The sequence below is a fragment of the Drosophila busckii genome, chromosome X (genome assembly GCF_011750605.1).
Source record: "Drosophila busckii strain San Diego stock center, stock number 13000-0081.31 chromosome X, ASM1175060v1, whole genome shotgun sequence".
NCBI lineage: Eukaryota > Metazoa > Arthropoda > Insecta > Diptera > Drosophilidae > Drosophila > Drosophila busckii.
This window is the reverse complement of record NC_046608.1, coordinates 18,897,241-18,908,746: the sequence shown is the minus strand read 5'-3', so window position 1 is coordinate 18,908,746 and position 11,506 is coordinate 18,897,241. Positions and strand designations below refer to the sequence as shown.

The 11,506-nt window shown below is 39.2% G+C and overlaps 3 protein-coding genes across 3 annotated transcripts; 2 read left to right on the top strand and 1 right to left on the bottom strand.

Annotated features, from left to right (window-relative positions):
• Window positions 1–2,469: 2,469 nt before the first annotated feature.
• LOC108605805 (eukaryotic translation initiation factor 4E1) lies at window positions 2,470–3,862 on the bottom strand. The gene is made up of 2 exons (XM_017995611.1): window positions 3,756–3,862; window positions 2,470–3,694 (listed from the first exon to the last, which is right to left on the bottom strand). Exon 2 carries the CDS (start codon window positions 3,667–3,669, stop codon window positions 2,782–2,784), a length of 888 nt encoding a protein of 295 aa, XP_017851100.1. The 5' UTR covers window positions 3,670–3,694; window positions 3,756–3,862; the 3' UTR covers window positions 2,470–2,781.
• A 2,779-nt stretch (window positions 3,863–6,641) lies between these two features.
• Window positions 6,642–7,997, top strand: LOC108605009. The gene has a single exon (XM_017994575.1). The coding sequence runs from the start codon at window positions 6,642–6,644 to the stop codon at window positions 7,995–7,997; it is 1,356 nt and encodes a 451-aa protein (XP_017850064.1).
• A 1,566-nt stretch (window positions 7,998–9,563) lies between these two features.
• Window positions 9,564–11,303, top strand: LOC108605008. The gene is made up of 2 exons (XM_017994574.1): window positions 9,564–9,741; window positions 9,799–11,303. Exons 1-2 carry the CDS (start codon window positions 9,564–9,566, stop codon window positions 11,301–11,303), a joined length of 1,683 nt encoding a protein of 560 aa, XP_017850063.1.
• Window positions 11,304–11,506: the final 203 nt, after the last annotated feature.

The following is an 11,506-nucleotide window of genomic DNA, read 5'->3' as shown; positions in this document are numbered from 1 at the left end:
TTGAACATTTCTCGTTATTTTAGTTTTCAGGAAAACTTTTTAGAATTTTTGTTATAAATATATAATAAATAAAAGTAACAAGCTCATCTACAATTTATCTATAAAAGTCTAGGAAACACTTAGATGGCTTTACTGTATAATTTTTTATAATAAAATGCTTTAAAGCCAAGCAATACTATTTTTATTTTTAGCTAAGAATTGCAAAATTAAAATTATTTCATTAATTTGAAGCATAACAAGGCATTACATAAATTTTGGAAGCATAAGATTTAGATGTGCTTATTTCTTTCAACTATTTTTTGCGCTTTGAATAAAAATATATATTTAAAATTTAACTTTGATTTAGTTTTCAAGGCAGAGATTTGAGAATTTTTGTTATAAATTGTAACAAGCTCTTCTAATATTTTTCTTTACATACCTAAGCAGAACTTAGATGACTCTATTGTATTATTTTTTATAATAAAATGCTAAACAATTTTATATATTTAATATATTGTTAGCTATGAATTGCAATAAATTAAATTTATTTCAAGTTAAGCCTAAATTTTGAAGCATCTAAATAATGGCTGCGATTATACAAATTTTTAAAGTGCATACTACAAATTAAAGCTAAAAAATAAATCTGTATATATTTTAAATTAATCAAATGCTTATATTTACGCTTGACTTTATGCAAAAAGTTAAACTAGCTTAAAGTTCTTGAAACATTTTTGCTTGTAAAAATGTGTGTGTGTGTGTTAACCAAAATCAAGCCGTTTTTATTTGCATAAGCAAATAAAAATAAATAAATTGAAATGCGAACACACACACACACACACACAAAGGCTTATGCACCCCTTTTGACTGAGCAGCAGCACTTTACACTCAGCCAGCCAGCCATACAGTCTCCGCAAAGTGTGCTCGCATATAACACGCATGTAAATCGACGCTTTACAACACAAATTCCAGCCAGTGAACGATGGGGGGGGGCACTGTCTGGGGTCTCGTTGGCAGCTTACAGGTAAATTTACTTTGCTCGACTTTATGCCCCACTGGGGGTTCCAATTGTTAAAATGTATGTTTGTGTGTGTGTGCGTGTGTGTGTGTGTGTTTGGCACTCGCCATTTTGCATATTTTTCATTTAGCTGCTCTCAGCGCTTTGCAGCTTGAGAACAATCAGTGGCCAAATCGCTAGCGATGATAATAAAATTCGCTAGCGAGCCAACAATTAATGTGGCTAATCAATTATAGAGCCGAAAGCAAAGCTGTACTATATGAATGGCCAGGACTAAGGCATTACAACTAATTTAGTGCGTCACACACACACACACACACACACACAGTTGCAATAAAATGAAATTAAATGCAATAAATCAATGACAAAAACGTCGCAAGCGCTTAGAGCAAGCAGCATTCATATTTATGGCAAACAGCTGTGTGTGTGTGTGTGTGTGTGTGTGTGTGCCTTGACCTTTAAGCCAAGTCTTGCTGTTGACAGTGGCACAAAAGCTACAAATACTTGCTTTATATTGATATGTTAAACACACATTTAAAAGTTTAAGCGATAAGCGCAACGCTTTTGTTATTGAACAACAATAAGAAATATGTGGCAGGCACCTGACCTAAAGCAACAGCAAAGAGTTGAAGCATGAAGAGGCTTTAACTGAAACTGGACTATGGCCAGGAAGCAGCAGCGGCCAACAACAAGAATAAAACGCCAACTGCCAATAAATGTCAATAAATCAAACAATTGAGCGGGGCCAACATTTGTGTGACGGCAGCGTGCGCCAAATAAGTCCCAACAACAATCAAAGCCGCAGCCATAGTCTCATATATATGTATGTGTGTGTGTGTGTGTAGTCTATGGAACGCAGGAATGCAGCAAAAAGTGGCCAACATGAGCTGCCTTGTATGGCATTTCGTTGTTGTGTACTGAACATTGCATTTATAAAATAACATACAAGTGGCATTCAGAGTAAAGCGTATACTTAAGTTGGGCAAAAGTAGCGCAGAGCAAAGTCCTTAGCTTGAGTACATATATAAATAGCTTAGATATGCAGTCAAAGTTAAATTGAAATATTTACTCCCAATTCAATTTCTTTATATATAATATAGAAACTTTTTAAATGTGAGCTCGTACAAGAAGTTTTACTTTCATTATTTAATATTTAACACGTAAAAGTTTTCAATTAGTTTTATTCAGAATAAAGTGTATGCTTAAGTTGGGCAAAAGTAGCAGTGAGCGACGTCCTTACGTTTTAGCTTGAGAGCAAACATAAATATATTAGATATTTAGTTAAAACAGTATAAAATTCGTAGTAAAGCGTATGCTTAAGTTGAGTTAAAGTAGCGGAAAGGCAGCAGTGAGCGAAATAGCAGTCAAAGTTGGTTTCAAATATTCAAAAGGCTTCCCAATTAAATTTGTTTTTAAAATGCTGCTCTGCTTCTATCACTTTTACTCCTTTATATTTAAAACACAAAGTTTCTAGACGACATCAATTTATTACGTAGCTTAGTTTCATTTAGTGACGATGCTGTTTATAAATAAATTGCATAATGAACAAATTTTCAACGCAGACTTTGCTCCAGGGCACTTGGATTTCAACAGTTAATTTGGTCAGCGGTCATCATCATTAGCATCATCATCGTCGTTGTCGTCGTCGTTGTCGTCGTCGTCATTATATTGATGTTGGATCGAAATAGTTATGTACTATAAGTAATGCTTATAGCAAACGGGACTTTTCAAATTTATGTCTTCGAATTCGTCTGTTTTTTGTTCGTTACGCTTGGAGTGTCGCTCGACTAGCGCGTATAGATGGTCTTGACCAGCGATCCCTGCTTGGCCATGGTGTCCTTATGCAGTTGATATTGCAGCACATAGGCGCTCTCCATGCGCAGTCCGTCGCGCAGCTTGCCACCGATTTCGAGTGCCGCCTCCTCGTTGCCACCGTTGGCCGTCCAAATGGAGATTTTGTTGTTCTTGCCGCGCACATTGACAACAGCGCCGCAAAGCTCCTGCGCATGCTCGCAGGACTCGCCGATGAGCACCAGCATGGTGTCCAGCCAGAAATTGTCCAAATCGCTTTTGTTGTTCTTGTTGAGCGTAATGACCCAGCGGCCGCCCTTGACATTCGCCTCATCCTCCCACATTGGACGTATGCCCTTCTTGAATAGGCAATAGTCGCTGCCCACTTTAATCTCCGACGGTGTCTTGATGTGATTAATCAAGCTCCAGAAATTCTCAACTGTATTGAAACTGGCGACTTCGTGTAGCATCTCCTCCCAGCTCTTGCTGCGATCCGTCTCCAAATACCACAACGTCCATTCGCTATTCAGCGGATGATGTGGCTCCTTTTGTGACGTCTCCTCCTCCGTCTCGGTTTCATTTTCGGTTTCCGCTGCAGTCTCCACATCTGTCTCTGGCTGCGAACCGACCTCGCCAATTTCAACAAGCGGCTCATCGTCTGCGCTCAGCTCGCTCAGCTCATTGCGTGTGGCATGCAACGTTTGCTTGTAGCTAATGCTGCTGCTGCTGCTGCTGCCGCCGCTGCCGCTGCCGCACGCTCGTGTCGACTGCAGACTGCAGCTCTGCACTGGCTTGGTGGAGAACTCCTCGTTGTTGGAGCATGACTTGAACATGGTCTTGGGATTGGCAAAGTTCTTCATTTGGTAAAAGTTGGACGGATACATTTTTGCGCAATCTTCAAATCAAACTCTGCGAAATGCACAAAACAAATTAATTAATTAGCTAAGCTAGCAGCGTGATATTAACTAACGTTAAACTAGATCTCAAATTGCCGTTTTTTGTGTTCCTTTGTGCGAGTCTCCAAAAATTTAATTTGTTTCCTTTTTTGATCTGTCGTATTAAACACAAAATGCAACAAAACAAATGAGCAAACTGAATGCCAAGTCATGGCCAACTTAGTTAGTTACAAAAACAAGCTGTTAAATTCTATATAAATTGCTAAAATTGAATACAAATTTCGTAAACAGAGCGCTGAGCAACAAACTCCTTTGCTCTAATGGCTCTTGGCCTTACTTAGTAGAAACTACGTGAGCTGAAGCTGCAAATTGGAAAATGAAAAGAAAAAGCAACACACAGAGTTGCTTAGACTAACAATATAATATATATATAAAGCAACTATTTTTATACAAACAGCAAAAATTATATATTGATATTGATTTTTCATTATATAAACCAATAGACTTTGGGGCTGCTGCAATTGCTGCCAAGTTGAGGTTTCAAGTTCAATTTCAATTCCGCACGCAGCCAAAACTTGACGAGTTTCTGTATAAATATTTACACAGACCACGCCCACACATTCAATACATACGCATTTCTTATTAGCTGCACTTCAAAATAAGAGTAGAAGAAAAAAATAACAAACTAGCAGCTGAGCAAAGTTGCGCTTGAAACTTATTATACAGCCAAACCCACTAAAACTCTTTCACACACACACACACACACACACACACGCACACACACACACACATGTGTGCCAAGCTTAACTAATGGCTACATTTTTGTTGTTTGCTCAATTCGTGTGTGTTATGGAGCCAAAGCAAAAGAGCAAGCAAAACTTTCATTTTGGCTACGCCTGTCATAAGTTTAAATGGGGTTTATGGACCAAGAATTGTTGCCCAGCCAGCAGCTAACAACAAATACACATATGTAAGCAACAAATGCATTTCCATTTTCAATTGCCAGCGAGTTTGATTAACAAACGAGTTACTTAGCTTAGGCAATAAAAATAAATTGAAGCTGCTGCAAAATTTCTTAAGCAACAGCAAATTAATTTAGCTATTTTTTTTTTTTTTTTATTTATTAAGGTATACGGGAAGTCGTGAACCCCTTTATGGCCTTGGTATCTGTTCTTTCAGCCCAATATAAACAATAAATAACAATTTTACAAATTACATAACATTCAGTCTTTAAGCTAATTTTGTATTTTATATTTTATATGCTAACACTTTAAATTATTTATATTGCTAATGCTATCAATATACAAAAATCACAAAATGAAAATTGTTTAGTCTTATTGTTAGCCGCAAGTCTTTTACATGCGTATGTGTGTGCGTGTGTGTGTGTGCTAAGCTAAGCCTTTGACTTGCAAACGTTTGCAATTAGTTAAAGCGAATGTAGCAGCTGCGCTGCTTTAAGCAAAACACTTGATGAGTTTTGTAAAATTGTAAAAAGCACAAACTATTTGGGCAGCTTAAGTGGCTCGAGCCAGCGCCACACACGACGCAATTTTTTATTTTTCCAATTCCCTTTTGGCAACAACTTGATGTTAATATTGTATTAGCCAGCGCCAAAGTGTTGAGTAAATTTATTGGCAGCACATAAATCCTATTGAGTGAATTGAACGCCAAAAAAAAAGGTGTGTGTGTGTGTGCGCATTAAGTATACGCCAGGTATAGCGCGCGCGCTGCAAGAATTCAATTTGCCATTGATATACGAGTTTGACTTGAGAGCGCCTGCTAAGAATTTCGAATAAAATTATTTTTGCATAAATATATTTGCAAGCATACTTTTTGGCTTGCGCTGTGAAATCTTGGCGAGCGCCTTAAAGTATGCAATGCAAACAATTGCATGCGTTTGCTTATATAATATTTATTTGTCTTCGTAATGTAATTAAATGCCCAAAGGCTAAAAAGTTATAGCGCTCTAACTCGCTCTGTCTCTTTCACTCTCTTGCTCTGCTGCATATTTATATTTAATAATTCTAAGCATTTGCCAGTTGCTGCTGCTGCTGCTTGTCTGTCTTCAAAAGCAAACCAAATATTTTGTTGTTTTACTTCTTTTTTTTTTAATCCAAAATGCATTTTACATTTCGGTTTTTGTTGTTGCTATGCCAATTTTAATTAACAAAAAACATAGCAGCAGTCGTGTTGTGTTTTGTTTGCTCTCTTTTGTTTTAGCTTTGTTTTTGTTGGCCAGTGTCCACACCTGACCAAAGTTGTGGCTCACATACACATAGAAATTTATGAAATGATTGTGTTTGGCTTCATTTTATTAAATCATTTGCGCTTTTACTTAGAATTTTATGAAATATTCATTTAATGCAATAATTTTGTATGGAAATTTGTGCATCAGAAATATATATATATATATATTAAATGTACACTGTGCATAAATTATTAAATACAAATTAAATATACTTAACTTATAACAAGTTTTAATTTAAACAAACATTTAATTAAGTTTGTGTGCACTGAAATGCTTAATAATGCTACAGCGTCTACTGCAGTCGGCTATGCACAACTTAGCGCTGCTGCAATTAGCGATAAGAACATTAGCGCAATTTCCTTTAAGTGATAACAAAGTGAAAGTGCATGTCACAGGTAAATGCAACGAAATTTTTTATCAGCACTCGAAGCTTAGCTAGGAGCTGCTCTAGCCCAGGAGCTGCTCATTCCGCAATGTGCGCCTTACCACGACTGTTTGCCCTAATAATTTGCTGCAAATTGTGCATAGTGCTAATTCTATTGCTTTTTTATAAAAATGAGCTAAAGCAGCAGCCGCCAGCAGCAGCAGCCAGAAGCGAACTGCGCATAGACAAAAGCGAAAGTAAGTTGCTTTTATATAATTAATAAATAAATTGCTAATAAATGTGTTAGTGCCAAGTTGGCAGCAGCGACTGCAGCTAATGCGCAAGGAAATGCCAGCGTTTCCACTGGAGGAGCTGCTGGCCAGGCCGAAGAGCAAACCCAAAGGCTGCAGCAGATTGCCGAATCTAATGGACATTAAATTTCACAATAATTATTGGCAAGCGGCGCAGGCAGAGAATTTAACTTATTATATATACGGCGCTTATTATGATAATAGAGCAACGGTGGAGGAGGCGCCACTGGTGCGCATCCTGACCATGAGCAGTCGCTATGGCAAACGCAACGAAGTGAAATTTCCGCAAGTTTATTGCCAGCTTTGGTATGAAAATCAAACTGAGCCGCTGCTAGTGAATGTGACCGATCATAAGATCATATGGATATTTGGTGGTGCACCCAAGCGTGTGTATCCAACGCTACTAAGCTGCGCGCTGCCCCAGCAGCAGCAGCAAGTGCCTGAAATGGTTTCATTGGTTGCTACGCGTTGCGAGCTGGCAACAAATTTGCTGCGTGTTGTGTATGAGCCGCGTAAGTGGGTAGAGCCTGCAACTAAGCCACGTTTTATGGTTTGCGTTAAGGCGCTTAACTATCCCTACAGCGATCTTAGCTGGCGACTGATTGAATGGCTGGAGCTGTTGCGTCTGCTGGGCGCCGACAAAGTTGTTTTCTATGAAGCGCAAATGCACGCAAATATGTCAAAGGTCATTGAACACTATAGCCAGCAAGCTGGCTATGTGGAGCTGCGTCCGCTGTCGCTGGGACGTGGTGAGCCGCATGCTGCGCCCAATTTTCATTACTGGGCCATGAGCGCCGACGGCTTCAATCGTCGTTTGAACGAAATGATTCCCTACAACGATTGCTTCTATCGCAATATGTACAACTATGACTATATAGGCGTCTTCGATATCGATGAGATTATAATGCCGCTGGGCAATTTGACCAGCTGGTCGCAGCTCATCGACGTGGCACAGCGCGCGCCCGACTATCAACGCGAATCTTCGCGCTGCCAGCACTGGGCAAGTTTTTGCTTTCGCAACGTTTACTTTCCCAGCTATGCGGAGCGTGCGCCTGTCTATCCCACGCTGCCCAGCTACTACTATATGCTGCAGCATGTGGAGCGTTCGCCGGAGCATTGCAATCGGTATGCGGCAGTCAAGTGTCTGCACTCCACGCGCTACGTCGAGGCGCTGCACAATCATTTTCCGCTCTTCTTTAGGCGCAAGCACAGCTGCGATCCCAAGTCCGTGCCCATTCAGTACGCCCAGATGCAGCATTATCGCGAGCCCACCAACAAGACGCGTCTGCTCAATCCCATACGCGACGACAACATTTGGCGATTCCAGCCGCAGCTGCAGCAGCGTGTGCATGACACGTATAAACAGCTCGGCTTTCTGCCCAATGAGCTCTAATCTAACAGCGAACAGTCGCAGTCGCAGTCGCAGTCACATTCACAGCTGCTGCTGCTGCTAACTTGGCCAACAGTTTTATTTGTTCAACTGCTGACCTACTCTAGCTTTTAACTAATACTTTTTCTTTATATTATGCTTAGTTAATTATTTATATTTATAGTTGTCTAGCCAGCGCTCGAAATGTGCTCAAAGTAGTGCAAAAACTGTTCTAAATTCCAAAAATATTACGCAGCTGGCTCCGAACATTTTTAAAATATAACTTTTAACATAATATTACAATATTTTGTTGTAATATATTATGCTGACTATTTTTTTTTTTATTATTTATTTTATACAAATTTATACACATATAGTTTATTTTAATTCAAAACAAAATTATTTCTGCTACATTTTTATATATATTAAATTTTAATTATGACATTATTTTTAAAATAATATTACAATATTTTGTTGTAATATATGTATTTTTTTTTAAATTTAATTTAAAGTTACACAAACTACGCAAAAAAATCTAAAAGTATTTAATTCTTATATATTTAATTAAAAATTATTAAAAATAAATATAGCAGCATTTTTTTAATATATATATTTTTAATTTTAAATAAATAAAATAATAATAAAATTTATATAACCGCAGCACAAATATAGATATTTAAATGAAAAATTGCAAAATGGTTTTTAATACATTTTTTAAATATTAGTTTAATATTATAATTTTTAAATGGTTAATCATTAAATATGAAATTAATTTTAGCTGAATTTACATACCAACTCTCAATTTTTTACTTTTTTTCTACTAAATTTAATATATATAAACATTTTCTATATTACTCAATCAATTAATAAATAAGTAAAATTTTTGTCATTATCATTGAAATTGGAACTGCAAATTCAGATCAATGGGCAAACATTTTTTGAGCGCTACAAATTTATATTATATTATATACATATATATATTTTTTTTTTGAATGTTAATGCCACTAGAAAAAAGAATGGTTAATAATTTTAGTAATGAAATTATTTTAGTTGATTTACATACGCAACTCTCAATTAAATTTTATTATTTCGAAACATTTGTACTAAATTTTTGTATATAAATATTTTTAATATAAAAGCCAAAGTTTATTCAATTTTAGTAATGAAATTATTTTAGTTAAATTAGTTACGGCAACACTTAATTATAGTTCATTATTTCGAAACTAATGCTTATCTTGTAGCATAACATTTATAGATAATGTTAGAGCGTTTATAGATATGTGAAGTTTCAGAGTGAGTGAGATGAGTGCAACTAGATAAAGTTTATTGCAATGGCTTATGAATTGCCTAATGAGCTAAACTATTGCAGTGAAGTTTGCGCAGAAATCAAAGAAGAGATAAATGAAGCATACGCCAAGTTGGAAATGAAACGTGCGCGTGAGCACAAAAAAGTGTAGAGAGAATTGCGATAGCTTTGAGCACAGAGCACACTTATCGCAGCTGGCGAGCGTAGAGCTGCGGCCGTAGCTAGTTGAATGCATAAATAGGGGCAAGCAGCTGGCATTTGGCCTAGAGGCCAACAAGTGCGACATGGCAGCGAATCATATGCGACTGCTTAAAATACTGCTAAGCATATTTGCGCTTAAGCTATGTTTTCTTATGCTCTTGTACTATCAGCATGCGGCGGAGCAGGAGCAGCAGGAGCAGCTGCAACGTAGACAACGCTATATGGAAACTTTGGATAAGCTGCTCATCGATACGCGTGAAAGTAAGTTGCAAGTTGTAGCTGCTGCTGAAGCCTGAACTGACTTTAATATTTGCTTAGAGCCCAGCTTGGAGCAGCGACTGGCTGCCATACGCGAGGAGTTGCCAGCGTTTCCGCTGGAGGAAATGCTGCGTCATGAGCGGCTGCATGGCGTGCCCAAAGGCTGCGCACGCACGCCGCCGCTTTATGACATAAAATTCCACAACGACTATTGGCAGCAAGCGCCAGCGGATAATTTAACTTATTATCTATTCGGCGCCTACTACGATAATAGAGCAGCGGTGGAGGAGGCGCCACTGGTGCGCATCTTGGCCATGAGCAATCGCTATGGCGTGCGTGGTGTTGTCAAATTTCCACAAGTCTATTGCCAGCTTTGGTTTAAGGACAACTTGGAGCCGCTAATTGTGAATGTAACTGATCATAAAATACTTTGGATATTTGGCGGCGGACCCAAGAACGTGTATCCAACGCTGCTAAGCTGTGCGCTGCCCAAAAGCAACAACAAGACGCAGCTCGTGCCACAAATGGTGAGTTTGGTAGCCAAACGCTGCCAAGCGGCAAAGAATTTGCTGCGCGTTGTTAACAACAATAAGCGTAGCAGTCAGCCTGTGTCAGCAAGCAATCGCAATCAAACTGAGCTCAAGTTTATGATATGCGTCAAGGCAATGGATTTCCCTTATGTTGACTTGAGCTGGCGCCTCATCGAATGGCTGGAAATGATGCGTCTGCTGGGCGCGCACAAAGTTGTTTTCTATGATGCGCAAATGCACGCAAATATGTCAAAGGTCATCAGACACTATATGCAGGATGACTTTGTGGAGCTGCATCCCATGTCGCATGGGCGTGGCGAGCCGCATGCCACGCCTCATTTTGCACACTTTGCCATGGAGGCGGATTACTTCAATCGCATTCTAAACGAAATGATTCCCTACAACGATTGCTTCTATCGCAATATGTACAACTATGACTATATAGGCGTCTTCGATATCGATGAGATTATAATGCCGCTGGGCAATTTGAGCAACTGGTCGCAGCTCATCGACGTGGCACAGCGCGCGCCCGACTATCAACGCGACTCCAGTCACTGCAAGCAATGGGCAAGTTTTTGTTTTCGCAACGTTTATTTTCCACGCTATGCGCAGCAACCCAAAATATTCAAATATCTGCCCAGCTTTTATTATATGCTGCAGCATGTGGATCGCGTTGCGGAGCACTCCGATCGCTATTCGGCCACCAAGTGTCTGCACTCCACGCGCTACGTCGAGGGTCTGCACAATCATTTCCCCTTCTTCTATACCAAACGCGCCAGCTGCGATGCCAAGTCCGTGCCCATTCAGTACGCCCAGATGCAGCATTACCGCGAGCCGGACAACAAGACGCATCTGCTGCATCCGGTGCGCGATGACAACATCTGGCGCTTCCAGCCGCAGCTGCAGCAGCGCGTCTTTGCCAAATACGAGCAATTGGGATTTCTGCCCACGCTCGAGCAGTTGGCAGCGGCTCAAGCGGCGCGCAAGCGCAACGATGAGCAGCAGCTCAAGGCGGCCATAGGCGCCACTCACTAAGCGTGCAGCTAACTCAAAGCGTTGTCCAACTAGTCCTTAGCAGCTTTTATTTAATTTAATTTATATAGCACAATATTAAAAAATTCATTAACGTTATTTATATTTATGCATTTGATTAATTTATTATTATTATTTATGTAAATGTTAGCAGTAGGCGTGGCAGACCACACAAAGTATATATATTCTTGAGCAGCAAGACAAAC

What these genes read in the sequence shown, in the direction of transcription:
- LOC108605805 (XM_017995611.1), bottom strand. Translation starts at nt 3,669, where the DNA reads ATGTATCCGTCCAACTTTTACCAAATGAAGAACTTTGCCAATCCCAAG.
- LOC108605009 (XM_017994575.1), top strand. Translation starts at nt 6,642, where the DNA reads ATGCCAGCGTTTCCACTGGAGGAGCTGCTGGCCAGGCCGAAGAGCAAA.
- LOC108605008 (XM_017994574.1), top strand. Translation starts at nt 9,564, where the DNA reads ATGGCAGCGAATCATATGCGACTGCTTAAAATACTGCTAAGCATATTT. An exon ending in GCTCATCGATACGCGTGAAA is followed by an intron (nt 9,742 to 9,798) that starts GTAAGTTGCAAG and finishes ATATTTGCTTAG; the next exon opens with AGCCCAGCTTGGAGCAGCGA.